This window comes from Schistocerca cancellata, chromosome 8 (genome assembly GCF_023864275.1).
Source record: "Schistocerca cancellata isolate TAMUIC-IGC-003103 chromosome 8, iqSchCanc2.1, whole genome shotgun sequence".
Taxonomy (NCBI): domain Eukaryota; kingdom Metazoa; phylum Arthropoda; class Insecta; order Orthoptera; family Acrididae; genus Schistocerca; species Schistocerca cancellata.
Window position 1 is genome coordinate 440,125,534 of NC_064633.1, and position 19,140 is coordinate 440,144,673.

General features: G+C 39.0%; 1 protein-coding gene across 7 annotated transcripts in view; it reads right to left on the reverse strand.

Moving 5' to 3' along the window:
* LOC126095316 (transcription factor SPT20 homolog) overlaps positions 1–19,140 on the reverse strand; it is a 280,707-nt gene that overhangs the window by 106,645 nt on the left and 154,922 nt on the right. For all 7 annotated transcript variants that reach the window (XR_007521955.1, XM_049910117.1, XM_049910116.1 and 4 more), the window contains one exon: positions 6,827–7,113. Coding sequence is in view for 6 of the 7 variants with exons in the window: in XM_049910117.1 (XP_049766074.1) it covers positions 6,827–7,113 (287 nt within the window). In the remaining variant the exon portion in view is untranslated. The remainder of the gene's footprint in view (positions 1–6,826; positions 7,114–19,140) is intronic.

The following is a 19,140-nucleotide window of genomic DNA, read 5'->3' on the forward strand; positions in this document are numbered from 1 at the left end:
ACTACATACAGAATAGAGTTTCTCTAAAAATTCTAAGGAGTGTATACTTCCTCAAAACACATATCATTTATGAAACAGAGCAACAAAACTGGAAACATTAGACAGCACACCGAAGAATATAGACAATCAGCCTTTCCATGCAGCATCCATGAACAGAACAGAAAACATGGTGAGTAGTAACTGTACCCACCCTCTTCTGTCAATCATAAAGTAACTGGTGGGGCAAAATTCTAGATGTAAAGTAGGATAAAGACTGTGATAAAAAATACTGTCAAAGTTTGATCTTAATTAAGTACAAACAAATATGGTTGAAATTTAGTTTGTGATGTCCAATGCTCATCTGGTATGTTCATATCAGAAGTTCTGCACTGGCTGTGAATTCAGTATGGTGCATTATGGCCCAGGCAATAAGCAGGCTGAGGTTGGTTGTGATGTCTGTGACAATGTATTATGTTAAAACTGTACTATGACACCTCTATCGGCACAATCCAACAGGAAAACCTGAGACATTAGCATATGTCTCCTGTGAGACACCAAAATAGGGACGACAATTATAACACAAAACACATATGCAAATCTTACGAAATTATATGACCACAAAGATGTATTTTGAACTAAAATTATTACTTATGAATGATGAAACATGGCTCTCTGAAATACATCCTCCTACCATGCAGTGATACATAAGACACACCCTAGTGGAAAATGAAGGTATAAGACCAGTCCTAAGGAACCACTCAGTACAGCCTATATCAGTCCCATCACAAATTATAAACCAGTTCCAACAAATGACCATCTCTTAACTGTGGCCTAGAGTGTAGTTAAATGCCTAATGGCAGAGTATGCTACTGAGCTTGACATGTCAGACTTCAGCAACTATTTCATAACCTTTACCATGCTATCTTGATCTCCTCACCCCCACCAGCCTCATATCAGCTGCACTAAATTACAAAACTTTGTATTCAAACATTATAAGTATTTTCACTGATGAAAACTGTGACATATGAAAACATGTGAAAATTCACAAAAAAATAATAAGCAAAGATACTGTTTCTTGAACTTGAATCAGAGCATGCATTAATTATGAAGTAGCATGGCACATACAAATCAAAACAAATCAGACGCCTAAATTCCTGGATTATAAGCACCTTCACTGCCAGAATATTATTATTATTATTATTATTAGTAGTAGTAGTAGTAGTAGTAGTACTAGTAGTAGGAGTAGTAGTAGTATAGCTATTAGAAATAATAATTATATTAATAAAAACAAAAGCACTAACTGCTTTTAGCAGCTTTCTCCTGCTTACAATATCTGAAATGGTAAATATTTAAAAATTCACAAATTCCACATGTTGAACAGGGCCTTCATGAAAGCAACTTACACGGCTGTGTTGCTGTTAAAGCTTACATACCATCACTACCAAAACATTAGCATAAAATTAATATACTTTTTTCCATTTTTGAAAGTTTCACTAACACAATCCTATGATAGTGTCAGTGCTACATACATTAAGAATTCACCAACAAGGAAAGTATTTGCTTTTGCATGAACATATCTATGTGAAATTTTGGTTATAGGACCATTATGTACCTCTAAATGTGCTGATGAGTGATTTATTTCTCCAAGATTCTGCAAACACACACTAGATATCATAGCAGATGTCACTGCAGAAACCACATGCAATGCAGATATCTTAACAATAAATGCAAACATCTTAAGATGTTCTTTCATCATCTTCCCACATACACATCTGTAAAGACATTTGGAATGCATCGTTCACCTATTTCCCTTGACATACAAGGTCCAAGCTTTCCATTTTGTTCTAGGAAGCATATACAGAGTTCATCTACTGATTGTCCAGCCACTGATATAGCAACATTGATAATGTAGCTTTGTGTTGCACTGTTAACTGACTGCAACATCGAAATAGTCTCTCTCTCCTTTCATGGATAGCCTTCTTTCGGAATACAGCTCACAGTTGAACTGTCCCTGGTCACAGTTCCATAAAGAACCCATTAGGATGTTTTATGTCATGATATGTGCATTGGCTTCAGCAACAAATGTCTGAGTTTTTTGAATCACCATTTTCTTCATTATCCTTACCTTTTTGCCATTACATGCTGCTTAACGAAACTGAACTGCAGCGTAATATTTCCCTTGAAAACTGTATTCACATCTCTTTTCTTTGTCTCTTAGTCTAGTACTCTTTTAATATTGCTTTTAACCTTCAGTTTAGGGTATCTTTACACGAGCTTGTCATATATGCTGGAACTCTGACATGGTAATCATCTTATACACTGTCTAGTGTGTTGTCATTAAACATCAAGATAATGTTTACGAGTTTAAATTTCTTGTCAGGATAAGGATGCAATTCATTGTCATTGCTTCCACAGCTCCTTCTTGAACTTGCCATATCACTACTGCTTGCAGTGAAATGTTTGTCATCATTGTCAATAGCATCATAATTGTGAGTTAGTGTACAACAGTTTCTAATGAGTGGTAATAATTTTGCGCTATAACAGATACCAGAAAACATGTGAATAATTCATTTTCCACATCAATACCATCTTCACAATGAAGAGTTCATCGTAACTTCAGTCTACTGCAGTACATTAGCAGGGTTGATTACCAGTTGCTGACCCATCTGATACTTCACCACATATATAACTTCACAAATCGCAACTTTAATTACACAGAGCACCCTGTACTGGTCACAACTGGTGTGGCAGCAGGTGAAGGTCGAATTCAACAGGGCATATTCAGCAGCCTCTAATGGACAACTGCAGAGGTTTGCTGATATCACCCATGCAATAAGGGACCTTTAAGGGAGAGTGGAGGTTGTGGAGTAAATGTGTGTGTTCGAGCCCAAATACTTTCCTTGTGAAATCACAAATATCCAATACCACAATTGTAGAAAAAGATAATTAGCACAACAGAAAGATACATAAAATGCTACAGTTGTTTTAATAGAAGATATTATATCTTTTAAATCATACAGCAGTAATTTGGAGAACTTAAGTAACATATCATGTCACAGCTTCAAGTACAGTAGTCACCCCTCATGTATTGTGATTCGTGTAGCCCTCTCTTACTGAGACATACAGTCACAATTTCTTAGGTTAAACTCTTCAGTTTCATAAAGATAAAAAAAGATGGTTTTTAAAATATGGGGAGAACAACAGCATACATTAAGTTTTCCGATACTCCTTTCAGCCAATACTATCTAAATTAGCTTTTAGTTATGTAGAAAGTTAAAAGCAAAATGTATGATAATGAGAAATTGATGTAAGTGTGCTCCTTTATCTCCCCAGTCTCTTTGGTTGCAAATGCTTCAGCCATAAAATTCACCATATAGTAACAACAGTATATGTAAATTATGGCACTCTATTAATTACCAAAACCTCTATTAATTACATGGAGACACTATGTTATGATACTCATTTCTTGAAAGCAGTGTTGCACAAGTAGTTCCATAAATGGCTGTCAACACAGAAATATCAGTACACTACAGTTTCCACATTTCATAAGTTTTGAAGCATTATTGTCATTATTAGAAATGAAAATTGGATGGCTAGATTAGCAGTGGCACAGAGTTCATGTTTGTTTAAATCAGAAGAAAAGAGAAGGAACGAAGATATTTGGATTCATGAATGGTTGAAGAGAAGACATCAGCTCTGGTGTTCCATGACCTTGTTGAAAGAATAACTGGAAGACTCAGAAACTGCTTTGTAAATCGAAGAATGATAACAGAACACTTCATGCATCTTCTTAACAGAGTTTAAGTGCATTATGGAATTAACATACTGAATGCAAGAAGCATTAGGACTGGAATTGAAACTGCAGATTGTATTACACTTATTTTGGCAAGTGAAAATCAGTTATCTCAACAATATCCATAATGCATTCCAAACTCCATCACTGGCCATCTTTTTTCAGGTATTTGTGATGCTATTTACTTTGGAAGTTTCTTTCCTCCAGCTTTCAGCTAACAAAGCTCTTCACTTCAAACATATTAAATTCTGAATTTTGCATTTTTGCTATTATCTTCACATTGTATTCTTTTGGTAACTTCTGTATTTGGACACCTGTGCTTTTACTGAAGCTTCCTATTTCACCAGTATCTTCAGGATCACTTCCCGCTGACGTCGGAGCACATACATTGTTGTTGTTGTTGTTGTTGTTGTTGTGGTCTTCAGTCCTGAGACTGGTTTGATGCAGCTCTCCATGCTACTCTATCCTGTGCAAGTTTCTTCATCTCCCAGTACTTACTGCAACCTACGTCCTTCTGAATCTGCTTAGTGTATTCATCTCTTGGTCTCCCTCTATGATTTTTACCCTCCACACTGCCCTCCAATGCTAAATTTGTGATCTCTTGATGCCTCAGAACATGTCCTACCAACGGGTCCCTTCTTCTTGTCAAGTTGTGCCACAAACTCCTCTTCTCCCCAATTCTATTCAATACCTCCTAATTAGTTATGTGATCTACTCATCTAATCTTCAGAATTTTTCTGTAGCACCACATTTCGAAGCTTCTATTCTCTTCTTGTCCAAACTATTTATTGTCCATGTTTCACTTCCATACATGGCTACACTCCATACAAATACTTTCAGAAACGACTTCCTGACACTTAAATCTATACTCGATGTTAACAAATTTCTCTTCTTCAGAAATGATTTCCTTCCCATTGCCAGTCTACATTTTATATCCTCTCTACTTCGACCATCATCAGTTATTTTGCTCCCCGAATAGCAAAATTCCTTTACTACTTTAAGGGTCTCATTTCCTAATCTAATTCCCTCAGCATCACCCAACTTAATTCGACTACATTCCATTATCCTCATTTTCCTTTTGTTAATGTTCATCTTATATCCTGCTTTCAAGACACTGTCCATTCCATTCAACTGCTCTTCCAAGTCCTTTGCTGTCTGTGACAGAATTACAATATCATAGATGAACCTCAAAGTTTTTACTTCTTCTCCATGGATTTTAATACCTACTCCGAATTTTTCTTTTGTTTCCTTTACTGCTTGCTCAATATACAGATTGAATAAGATCGGGGACAGACTACAACCCTGTCTCACTCCCTTCCCAACCGCTGCTTCCCTTTCATGTCCCTCGACTCTGCCATCTGGTTTCTGTACAAATTGTAAACAGCCTTTCACTCCCTGTATTTTACCCCTGCCACCCTTAGAATTTGAAAAAGAGTATTTCAGTCAACATTGTCAAACACTTTCTCTAAGTCTACAAATGCTAGAAATGTAGGTTTGCCTTTCCTTAATCTTTCTTCTAAGATAAGTCGAAGGTCAGTATTGCCTCATGTGTTCCAATATTTCTATGGAATCCAAACTCATCTTCCCCAAGGTTGGCTTCTACTAGTTTTTCCATTCGTCTGTAAAGAATTCGTGTTAGTATTTTGCAGCTGTGGCTTATTAAACTGATAGTTCAGTAATTTTCACATCTGTCAACACCTGCTTTCTTTGGGATTGGAATTATTATATTCTTCTTGAAGTCTGAGGGTATTTTGCCTGTCTCATACATCTTGCTCACCAGATGGTAGTGTTTTGTCAGGACTGGCTCTCCCAAGGCCGTCAGTAGTTCTAATGGAATGTTGTCTACTCCTGGAGCCTTGTTTCGACTCAGGTCTTTCAGTGCTCTGTCAAACTCTTCACGCAGTATCCTATCTCCCATTTTGTCTTTGTCTACATTCTCTTCCACTTCCAGAATATTGTCCTCAAGTACGTCGCCCTTGTATAGACCCTCTATATACTCCTTCCACCTTTCTGCTTTCCCTTCTTTGCTTAGAACTGGGTTTCCCTCTGAGCTCTTGATATTCATACAAGTGGTTCTCTTTTCTCCAAAGGTCTCTCTAATTTTCCTGTAGGCCGTATCTATCTTACCCCTAGTGAGATAAGCCTCTACATCCTTACATTTGTCCTCTAGCCATCCCTGCTTAGCCATTTTGCACTTCCTGTCGATCTCATTTTTGAGACGTTTGTATTCCTTTTTGCCTGCTTCATTTACTGCATTTTTATATTTTCTCCTTTCATCAATTAAATTCAATATTTTTTCTGTTACCCAAGGATTTCTACTAGCCCTCGTCTTTTTACCTACTTGATCCTCTGCTGCCTTCACTACTTCATCCTCATCCCTCAGAGCTAAGCATTTTCAAATTGCAGGCAGGGATCTTTATCAATTATATTATTTGTTCCATGATATATTTTTCTTGGTAACACCGACATCATGAATCCTTCAATGTTAATATTACGAAGAACTGTCTCAAATACAACAATGAGTCACACTTTATTCTCACAATGATTATAATCAACGTCCATCAAGCACTTGTGCATACCCTAACTGTCTATAAACCAACCAGTTTGTCAGTGACCCACACTTCATGTCACATTTACTGAAATGCTGACTGACAGTTTTCTGTAAAAAAAGTTAGAAGATCTCAAAACGGAATATGTGTGTGTGTGTGTGTGTGTGTGTGTGTATGCCTACTATAAAAAGAGCAAGAGCTTGAAAGCTGGTGTTAACTGTTCACACCAATCCTTTATATATATGTATATCCCTAATTTTACATATTTTTCCATCCAGAAGGTTTGAAACTTAAGTTTCACAACATAGTATCTCCGTGTAAACTACACATAAGTGTAAATGTGATGTTTACTAGGTAAGATAATCTGGATTCCACTTTATAGGGAAGAAATGAAAGTGAGTACAAATGAATTTTATCTTGTATAAATAACAAAACTTTCAATCTACTTTCTGCTCTCTATTCATGAAATGACTATCTTCTTTTATGCAACACAACAAAATCATACCTGTAGATGTTGTTGCTGCTGCTGCTGCTGCGTGGTATGCTGTTGGGGCGGGACAAGTGGACCTTGATGTGTCGGAATATGTAGGCCAGGTGGAGGAAGTTGCACTTGAACTGGTGGTAAATGAGGTTGTGGATGTGGTTGTTGCTGCTGTGGTTGTGATGTTGGTGGAGGTTGCTGCTGTTGTGACAACATATGCTGCTGCTGTTGCTGTGACTGAATCATCTGCTGGTTTAAGTGTGGTGGTGGCACACCCATTATTGGAGGAGGTGGACCACTCAACTGTCCAACTGCACAAAAGAGATATTCATGCAAAAAGGTATATTTCTTGCAAACTTCTCAAAAGGCATTAAAAAATGTTAAAATATTTCCCAAAAATTAACTTCAGCTTTAATTTCAATAACGGAGAAAACAAAACAAAAATAGGAATAGATGTCACCTGCAACAGGAAATGGGTAGTTATTTGGATATTAATTTTCAAATGCGATAACTTTACAGTTCATGCTGTAACACTGCTCAATGCAGATAATTCTTTCACATTTTAAAATATGTCTCTCACGTTAACCCCTAATCGGAACACTGCACTATTTTTGTTACTTTTTTCTTAAATATAGTAGTTTCCACTTATAACTGCCAAAGCTGTTATGTATTGCTATTGCAGTTTTGAATGTCCGCCATTTGTGATTTCTGCTTAAAACTGAGCAACACCTGAAACTGTAATCACAATGAATAAAAATATTTACAGCTGTTACGTGGAGATTACATCTTTAATACTTACATGAAGCCTGCAGACAAATTCCACACATCAAATTACTATAATCTGCTCAAATCACTTTAGGACTGGCAGCTATGTATCAAGTAGTGAAGTGAGGTCCAAGGGGGAGGCACAACAAGCATTCTGCCATTCCCACGAGACGTGTAGCTGCAGTAACCACCATGTTTAATAATTATACGGGGCATTCAAAAAGAAATGGAATGCGCAAACCAGTGACAGGAGGGTAATATAGTGGCATGTGTAACGAGGTTTGGTTCCTACCAGAGTGTGGAAGTCCACAGCCCGTCACTAGAGGGCATTCGTGCACGTCTCTTGACTATACACAGCTAGCAGCAGCATGCATCAATTGTCCAACGCTGCCAGTCACATTGCAAACAGTGACATAGAGGCGTCAAAAGAAGAGCAAAGAGGTGTTGCTCGTTTTCTGACAGCGGAAGGAGTAGGAGGAATGGACATTCATCGACGAATGTCACAAGCGTATGGCGAATACTGCATGTCCTTTGCAAGGGTCAAGGCATAGCACAAGCGCTTGCGGGAAGGATGGGTGTCATTAGCCAATGATGCACAATCTGGAGCACTCATTACCCAGGACCGCTGATTGACAGTGAAAGCTGTAGCCGGCATCGTCGGGTTGAGTGTCGGTAGTGTTCACACCATCATGAAGGAACAAATGCACATGTGCAAAGTGTGTGCCCAAAGGGTGCCCCCTGGTCTTCAACCACACCAGGAAGCATGTTGAATGGCCCACTATCTTGCTCATCTGCAGCACTTTACTCAGGAAGGGAATGCTTTCCTGACACGAGTGGTGGCAAATGATTCACCTTGGATGCCAACTTCCAGCTGTGCGTGCAGAACTGGTTAATATCACAGCCCCGGGAATTTTATGAGCTAGCCATTCGCTACCTTGTGTCACAGTGGGACAAGTGTCTCAACAGCCAGGGTCAATACTTCTAACATACAGGTACTGGTTTCTGTAAATATTTCTCCAGCTCGTTTCTTTTTGAATGCCCCTTATACATTAACCCCACCACCAAAACACTTCTCACTTGCTTCTGTTTCAGACAGCTTGTTGTTCTGTATGATTATTCATTGCACCCTGTGATTCTGTTTTTTTTTTTTTTTTTTTTTTTTTTTTTTTTTTTTTTTTTTTTTTTTGCCAGAATTTTTGCTTTACTTGTGTGGTGCTGAACCATGTCTGAAGGAAGCTTTTTGAACGTTATAAGTGGAAAAGTTCGATGTCATTCTCTTGGCTAGGGAACCACTGTATGAGGTCAGCTGAGAGAAATGGTTTGTGTGTTATGTGCCAAGGTTGAGAGTGAAAACCTTAATGGTGGCTCACTGCCACGATTAACAAGGTAATCTACAAATTGCTGCAACTCTGAATATAAACATATAGACTGTTGTGAAGACTGATAAGGAAATGATCAAGAAAGGAAAGGAGAATGTTCCCTGAGCAATTTATTTGTTCTCCTTCTGTCCTAGCAACTTCAATTTGCATTTTTCCACTGTTAACTGAGCAACCTATAAATTTTAAATGGTTTTCACATTAAATCTCCATGTCTCGGTGCCATAAGCGAAAACTGATAATGTACACTGTAAGGTTTCCTATTTATGCACATCATAAGGTTAATGCTAAAAACCCTATTTAATTTTCTAAAAGCATTTCAGACCACTTTTACTCTTCTGTTTATTTCTATTTCCGTCCATCCAGACACCTTCACCTGTTCTAAACACTGGAACTCATCAACTGATTATATAAATTCAATGTCGATTTGTAATTTTCTTTTCACTGTGTCAGTTATCACCTCAGGCGTATTGTCCTATATTTTAATGACTTGTTTCAAAGTCGCTCTATTAAGCCCTTCCATTCAATGTTCAACTTTATCTGCACTTGAGGTAAACAGTACAATGTCATATGTGTAATAATACTTTTTCCAACAGCTTCATGCTTTGAAGAAAGTGAAGTGGAATCTTTGGAGTGGCCTACCCAAAAAGATCTGAACATTATCTAACATTTTTGGAAGATTGAGTTGTGGCCAAGATCAAAAACACACCAACCACAGTTCACTGCTTTCAGCCCTTCAACTGAAACAAACGTGCTTAACTATAGACCATGATGAACACTGATCTCTGTCCAATCCAGCAGCATGCCCTAAATGCCTCACTTTCAGGCTGCTATTTCACTTCGAGTTAGCGAAAGCAGGCTTCTTTACTATGTGCAGAATATTGTTTGGAGTACTGATAGTCATGACTTCCTATATCGATCAGAGCTGGGTCACCATAAAAACTAAATAAATAATTATAACAACAAAAATAATCAATACAGTGTAATCAATACAATGTAAATGGATAGACAAAACATCTACTCACCAAGTGGTGGCAGGGGAAAACACACACACACACACACACACACAAACACAAACACAAACAAACAAGGAATTTAACTTTTACAAGCTTTCGGAACCAGTGGCTCCTTCTTCTGGCAGAAGAGTTGAAGTGGAAGGAAGACAGGTGAAGGAAAAGGACTGAAGAGGTTTAAGGAAAGGGGAATAGTTCAGAAAAGTCACCCAGAGCCCCAGGTCAAGGGAGACTTACAGACGGGCTGAGAAGGAAAGACCAATTGTTTGGGACTGCACCAGATGAGATTTGAAAACCTGAGAGCTTAAAGGTGGAAGACAGGGTAATATGTAAGACAGAGATTACTACTAGAACATCATGCATGAGTTAATAAGAGTGAAAAGTTAAGTGAATTGTATGTAACAAAGGTGGGGGGTGGGATGGCAAAAAATAGATGAGTCAAAAAATGGAAGAGGTAGAAAACTAAAATGGTGTGAAGAAAGGAGTAGTTACTGTGAAAAAATGCTGTGATGGAAAGACTTAACGTAAATTAAGGCCAGGTGGGTGGTGAGAACCAAGGACATATTGTAGTGCTACTTCCCATCTACAGAGTTCTGAGAAACTTGTGTCTGAGGGTAGAATCCAGATGGCAAGTGTGGTGAAACAGGCACCAAAAACATGACTGTCATGCTGTACAGCATGCTTTGCAACAGGATATCATGTGTTGTCTTTATACACCCTATGCCTACGTCCATTCATCCTGATTGATAACTGGGTGGTAGGCATGCAAAAATAAACACTGTTCAGCCTTTTAGAGCAGTATGACTACCACCCAGTAATCACTTCAGGATGAATGGGAATAGGCAGAGGGTGCATACACAATATCCTGCTGCAGAGCATGCTGTACAACATGACAGTCATGATTTCGGTGCCTTCCAGTAATTTTCGGGTTCGCAGCCGGATCCCATCAACGTTCTGCCATGACATTTTGTCCCAGAGACATCTGGCCATCCTCAAGTGAGTAAACAAAGTACTGAAGAGACTTGATGCAGTCATGGTATTTATAGCATATTCCACGTATGCGAATCGTACTGGCAGTTTACGGCACGTCTTACGAGGTGGCATGCACGAGGCATCCAAGTTGTGTGTGCTGCCCTCAGTAGTGAAGCAAGGACAAACTAATCGCTGAGTATTGACTGAGCATGCCAATTTCGTTGTGACTGCATAATTTTAATAATAGGATTCCAATTTTTATCAAGCTGAAAGCGGTTCTCACAATTCATTAAATTATTGGCAAGATGTATTTCCATGGATTCTTTAATTACAGAGTCCCAGAAGCTGGAAACTGGTGCTAAAATTTTTGTATTATTGTATGCCATTGAACGTCCCATGGAAATGCAATGTTCTGCCACTGCCGATTTTAAATGTTGCCGCAGATGATTGTGTCTTTCACGTTCTACACAGCGTTACTGAACTGTTCGTGTCGTCTGACCTATATATGCAGAGCCACACTCACAGGGAATTTTATAAACACCCGCCTTCCTCAATTGCAAATCATCTTTAATAGATCCAACTAAGGCCCTGCTCTTTGATGGTGGACAGATGATGACATTGATACTATTCTTCCTAAGCAATTTGCCTATTTTAGAAGACACGTTCCTGGCATATGGAAGGAACACAGAGTTCATTTATAGTTGTCATCAGTCTCCTCAGAGCGTTGCTTCTTGTTATTATAATTGTGCATGGCCTTCCGTATTTGAGGCGAAGTATAGACATTCTCTTTAAAAACCTTTTCCAGATGCAATAATTCTTCATGAAGGCTATCAGTATCCAAAATTACATGTGGCCGATGAATTAAAGTACTGAGAACACTGGCAGTTTGTATGGGGTGATGGCAGCTGGACACCTGAAGATATAGATCTGTATGTGTGGGTTTTCTGTACACCGAATGTCCCAAGACCCATCATTCTTATGGCATACTAACACGTCTACAAAGGGTAAAGTCCCATCTTTCTCAATTTCCATAGTAAACTTGATGTTCTCATGTAAAGTGTTTAAATGACAAAGGAACTTCTCCACTTCTTGCCTGCCCTGAGGTCATACAACAAAAGTATCATCTACGTACTGCCAGAAAACAATAGGCTTTAAGACGGCGGACTCAAGAGCTTTCTCCTCAAAGTCTTCCATAAAAAGATTGACCACCACAGGAGACAAGGGACTCCCCATGGCGACACCATCAGTTTGTTCAAAAAATTCGTTATTAAATAAAAAATAAGTTGAGGAGAGAGTATGTTCAAACTGCCGATGTTCTCAGTACTTAAATTCATCAGGCGCATGTAATTTCGGATGCTGATGGTCTTCATAAAGAATTAGTGCATTTGGAAAAGGTTTCTAAAGAGAATAGCTATACTTCACGTCAAATACAGAATGCCATGCACAATTATAATAACAAGAAGCAACGCTCTGAGGAGACTGATGACTATAAATCTACTCCATTCCTTCTGTATGCTGGGAACGTGTTCTAAAATAGACTGATTGCTTAGGAAGCATAATATCAATGTCATCTTCCATTCACCAGCAAAGAGCAGAGCCTTAGTTGGATCCATTATAGACGATTTACAATTCCCTGTGAGTGTGGCTCTGCATATATAGGTCAGGTGACACGAAAGGTTCAGCAACACTGTGTAGAACATGAAAGACACACCTGTCTGTGGCAACCTTTAAAATCAGCAGTGGCAGAACATTGCATTTCCATAGGACATCCAATGGAATACAATAATATCAAAATTTTAGCACCGATTTCCAGCTTCTGGGTCTCTGTAATAAAAGAAAACGTGGAAATACGTCTTGCCAATAATTTAATGAATAAAAAATGATAAAAATTGGAATCCTATTATTAAAATCATTCAGTCACAACGGAATCGACATGCTGAGTCGATACTCAGTGATTAGTTTGTGCTTACTTCACGACTGAGGGCAGCACACATAACTTCGGTGCCTTGTGCATGTCACTTCCTATCGCATGTGCCATACATTGCCGGAATGATTTGCGTGCACGAAATTCGCTATAAATACCATGACTGCATCAGGTCTCTTCAGCATTTCGTCTACTCACCTGAGGGTGGCCAGACGTCTCTGGGCCAAAATATTGTGGCAGAATGTTAATGGGATCCGGCTGCAAACTCAAAAATTACTGGAGGAAGAAATACACCAGGAAAATTTCAGAGGTCATCTCTGTGCCTGTTTCACCACACGCACCATTTGGATTCTTCCCCCAGACACCAATTTCTCAGAACCGCGCAGGTGGGAACTAGCACTACAACATGTCATTGGTTCTCACCACCCACCTGGCCTTTATTTATGTTAATTCCCTCTGTCTCAGCATTTCTTCAAAATAAATAATTAGTATAAGCAAAATTATACAGTCAATTGTAGTTTCACGCTTTTAATCATTGGAAGATAAACTGCTGCAATGATAGGCATACAGGTGTTAAAATTGCTTTCGGGAAAAAAAATTACATTTCCCAGCAAGTTCCAAAATTATTTATTACCAAATGACAAAGGCTGTTAGTCTCTTGTAAGTCAGCTCAGTAGTTCCTTTTTAGTTATAGACCAACAATACAAGACGTTTCAAAAAGGCCTTCACAACTTTGAAAAAATTCATGTAAATTAATTCACAGTACCTACAGAGGTGACTGTACTGTCAATTTGTAGGCAAATACATCAAGTTTTGTCTTGCGTAGTTCACTAGTGCCGAACTGCACTGTAAGGAGTGCTAGCTGCAGTTCAGTTAAAGATGGCTGCCTTCACTGGAACCAAGCATGCAAGTTGTGTGTTTTGGTTTCAAGAATCGAAGTCAGCGACAACAGTTCAGCATAATTTCCGTACCAAGTACATTAAAGACCCTCCTAGTAGGCCTACAATTTTTGAATGGCATAAACGTTTTATAGAAACAGGGTGCTTGATAAGACATGGGAAAAATTCAGGTTGTCTAAGCACATCTGACGGCGTCATTGAGTGAGTGAGACAACGTTTTGCCAACAGCCCTATGACATCAACCAGGCACGCATCTCGCAAACTGCAAACCCCACATATGACAGTTCAGCATGTGCTGAGAAATCATTTGCATTTGAAACCATACAGATTGATGATCGTACAAGCAATAAAAGACACTAATAAAATTGCTCGCAAGAACTTGTTTGCGGATATGATAAATCGATTACATGAGAATGAACATTTCTTGGACAAAATCATCTTTTCTGATGAGTTAACTTTTCACTTAAGTTGCAAGGTTAGCACACAACTATACAATTTGAAGCAGTGAAAATCCACATCAAACATTGCAACAGGTTCGTGGTAGCCCTAAACTGAACACTTTTTGTGAACTGAGCAAGAACAAAGTGTATAGCCCTTTTCTTTTCCATGAGAGAAACATCAGTGGGATAGTGTACCTGGATATGTTACAACAATTTTTGATTGACAAGGATGACCAAGACTGAAATGTTTACTTCATGCAAGATGGTGTCCGGGATTTTCTCAGTGACCGCTTTCCAGGTCAATGTATTGCCCATGATGTGCCAATTGCATGGCCCCCACTTTCCCCAGACCTGACAACATTCGACTTTTTTATGGGGATTCATCAAGGATATCATGTTTGTACCTCCTTTGCCAGCTTCTATACCTGAACTTAGAGCAAGAAGTTACACTGCCAATGACAAGGTACACCTGCAATGCTACAGTGAGTTTGGGAAGAAATTGACTTCTGATGGGATGTGTGCAGGGTAACACAAGCAACATCTTTAGTTTAAGGTAAAAAAACTTGATGTGTTTCCCTACAAAGTAACACTAAACCCAGCTTTATATCTTCTTTCAATAAATTTATATGAATTTTTGAAGTTGTAAAGTCCTTTTTGAAACACCTTGCATATGTTTTTTATGTATAAGCCTCAATATATTAAGAAATGATCAAATATGTTTATAATTGAGTGGATTGTTCAGATAAGTCATTAAAGTATCTGTTTAATGTGTTGCAGAATAGACCATTTCACTGCATAAGTGTGATTGCAGTTATCTAGGATATGGCTCATTTTAGGGTAATTTTTATAATTTGGAAGTGTCACTACACATGCTATTTATATCAAGGAGATACAGTGAAACTGGTGCACTAGATCACTGTTGTATGTAAATCACTACACCTGTAGGGTCTATTTCATGAAACTTGTTTCAAAGCTTCATGTACAATTAGTTTCTTAGACTCTGGTAGTATGGTAATGTGACTTCTCTATAAAAGGATGATGACAAATGAATAATACATATACTATGGAAAAATAGCACAACTTAATCATAGCTAACACTTTGTTCAAGAATCATAAAAGAAGGTTGTATACATGGAAGAACCCTGGAGATACTGACAGGTTTCAGATACATTATGTAATGGTAAGACAGAGATTTAGGAACCAGGTTTTAAATTGTAAGACATTTCCAGGGGCAGATGTGGACTCTGACCTCAATCTATTGGTTATGAACTGTAAATTAAAACTGAAGAAACTGCAAAAAGGTGGGAATTTAAGGAGATGGGAGCTGGATAAACTGACTAAACCAGAAGTTGTACAGAGTTTCAGGGAGAGCATAAGGGAACGAGTGACAAGATTGGGGGAAAGAAATACAGTAGAAGAAGACTGGGTAGCTTTGAGGGATGAGGCAGTGAAGGCAGCAGAGGATAAAGTAGGTAAAAAGACAAGGTCTAGTAGAAATCCTTGGGTAACAGAAGAAGTACTGAATTTAATTGATGAAAGGAGAAAATATAAAAATGCAGAAAGGAAGCAGGCAAAAAGGAATACAAACGTCTCAAAAATGAGATTGACAGGAAGTGAAAAATGGCTAAGCAGGGATGGCTAGAGGACAAATGTAAGGATGTAGAGGGTAAGATAGATACTGCCTACAGGAAAATACAAGAGACCTTTGGAGATAAGAGAACCACTTGTATGAATATCAAGAGCTCAGATGGAAACCCAGTTCTAAGCAAAGAAGGGAAAGCAGAAAGGTGGAAGGAGTATATAGAGGGTCTATACAAGGGTGATGTACTTGAGGACAATATTATGGAAATTGAAGAGGATTTAGATGAAGATGAAATGGGAGACACAATACTGCGTGAAGAGTTTGACAGAGCACTGAAAGACCTAAGTCAAAACAAGGCCCCGGGAGTAGACAACATTCCATTAGAACTACTGACAGCCTTGGGAGAGCCATGCTTAACAAAACTCTACCATCTGGTGAGCAAGATGTATGAGACAGGGGAAATACCCTCAGACTTCAAGAAGAATATAATAATTCCAATCCCAAAGAAAGCAGGTGTTGACAGATGTGAAAATTACGGAACTATCAGTTTAATAAGCCACGGCTGCAAAATACTAACACAAATTCTTTACAGACGAATGGAAAAACTGGTAGAAGCCGATCTCGAGGAAGATCAGTTTGGATTCCGTAGAATTGTTGGAACACATGAGGCAATACTGACCCTACGACTTATCTTAGAAAATAGATTAAGGAAAGGCAAACCTATATTTCTCGTATTTGTAGACGTAGAGAAAGCTTTCGACAATATTGACTGGAATACTCCCTTTCAAATTCTGAAGGTGGCAGGGGTAAAATACAGGGAGCAAAAGGCTATTTACAATTTGCACAGAAACCAGATGGCAGTTATAAGAGTCGAGGGACACGAAAGGGAAGCAGCGGTTGGGAAGGGAGTGAGACAGGGTTGTAGCCTGTCCCCGATGTTATTCAATCTGTATATTGAGCAAGCAGTAAAGGAAACAAAAGAAAAATTCGGAGTAGGTATTAAAATCCATGGAGAAGTAATAAAAATGTTGAGGTTTGCCGATGACATTGAAATTCTGTCAGAAACAGCAAAGGACTTGGAAGAGCAGGTGAACGGAATGGACCGTGTCTTGAAAGCAGGATATAAGATGAACATCAACAAAAGCAAAACGAGGATAATGGAATGTAGTCGAATTAAGTCGGGTGATGCTGAGGGAATTAGATTAGGAAATGAGACACCTAAAGTAGTAAAGGAGTTTTGCTATTCGGGGAGCAAAATAACTGATGATGGTCGAAGTAGAGAGGATATTAAATGTAGACTGGCAATGGCAAGGAAAGCGTTTCTGAAGAAGAGAAATTTGTTAACATCGAGTATAGATTTAAGTGTCAGGAAGTTGTTCCTGAAAGTATTTGTATGGAGTGTAGCCATGTATGGAAGTGAAACATGGACGATAAATAGTTTGGACAAGAAGAGAATAGAAGCTTTTGAAATGTGGTGCTACAGAAGAATGCTTAAGATTAGATGGGTAGATCACATAACTAATGAGGAGGTATTGAATAGGATTGGGGAGAAGAGAAGTTTGTGGCACAACTTGACTAGAAGAAGAGATCGGTTGGAAGGACATGTTCTGAGGCATCAAGGGATCACCAATTTAATATTGGAGGGCAGCGTGGAGGGTAAAAATCGTAGAGGGAGACCAAGAGATGAATACACTAAGCAGATTCAGAAGGATGTAGGTTGCAGTAGGTACTGGGAGATGAAGAAGCTTGCAAAGGACAGAGTAGCATGGAGAGCTGCATCAAACCAGTCTCAGGACTGAAGACCACAACAACAACATGGAAACATAGCAAATTCAACAAAGCTCTCGCTATTTTTATTAGTAATTTGTGAAAGCATTTCTTTTAAGTGGGAAATACTTCACGAGCTCCAGGAAAGGATGGCTGTGTACAACTGGCCATACTTTGATCCATTGATGCTCAATTTTGCTTTTTGTTTGTAACTTATGAACATGCTTCTCAATAGTAAGTCCACCTTTTGTGTTTGTACATGGCAGCTCAATAATATATCCAACGAACAAAATTCATAATTAACATCCAAATGTCGAAACACACACACACACACACACACACACACACACACACACACACACACTGATGAGCCAAAACATTATGACCACCTGCTTTGTCTGTCTATGGAATGAAATACATCACTGATTCTGCTTATTAGGGATCCAACAGTCTGTTGGTAGGTATGTGGAGGTATGCTCAGGTCATGTAATTCACATGAATAAAGGGCCACTGATTTGCTTATATGGCGATGGCGCCCAATAGCAATTAAGAAGGGTTGTGTAGGATTTACATCAGTCAAATTTGGTTGCTGAGACATCAAAGTGAGTTCATTGTAACGCACCTAAAACCTCACAGTTCTGGTTCTGAGACAATTATACTGCTGAAAGATGACTTCCCTGTCAGAGAAGACATCAAGCATTAGGGGATGCAGGTGGTTCGCAGATGGCAATGTGTCTTTCACAACTACAACAGGTACCATGCAAGTGCAGGAGAATGTCTTCCCATAGCATAATTCCGTTTCCACCAACCTACGTCCATGGCACACAACACGTTTCAAGCCACCTTGCACAATGTTGATGGCATTTATGGAGACTACCATCGACCTAGTGTACCAAAAATGCGATCACCCAAAGAGCCGACACATTTCCATTGATCGACAGTTGAATCCTGATGGTCCCATGCCCACTGCAATCGTAACTGACCATGCTGTTGGGTCAACATGTGAACACATCGGGATGGTCTGCTGTGGACCTCCATGTTGAACGATGTACAGTGAACAGTATGCTCCGAAACACTTGTGCGTGCACCAGTTTTGCTTTTTCGGCAGAAATGCCGCACAGAACCATCTACTCTACTTAACAGAAGAGACAAGCCGCTGAATCCCACATTCTGCAAAGTCATGGACGTCCAACCATTTAGTACAAAGTGGTAGTTTCACTATCCTTCTACCTCTTCCGTAGATGCCCCATGTTGACCCAAAGACACTGTTAATTACGACTGCAGTGCACATAGGATAACTGGTCCATGGTACAATGAAATCATGTCGCTTGCTCAGTTGAATTACTTACATAATGTCAATGGTTGTGTCTATGTACAAAAGGCTAATCGAAAAGTGCACCGTGCCATGGACGCAGACCAGCAGGGGCAATGTTATTCTATGGATGACATTTGCCTGGATTTCCTTGTGACCTCTGGTAGTAATCCAAGATACACTAACAACAGTGGACTACAATAAAATTATTGCATCCCTTCATACTTAATGTCTTCTCTGACAGCAATGGCACCTTTCAGCAGGATATCTATCCATGACACAAGGCCA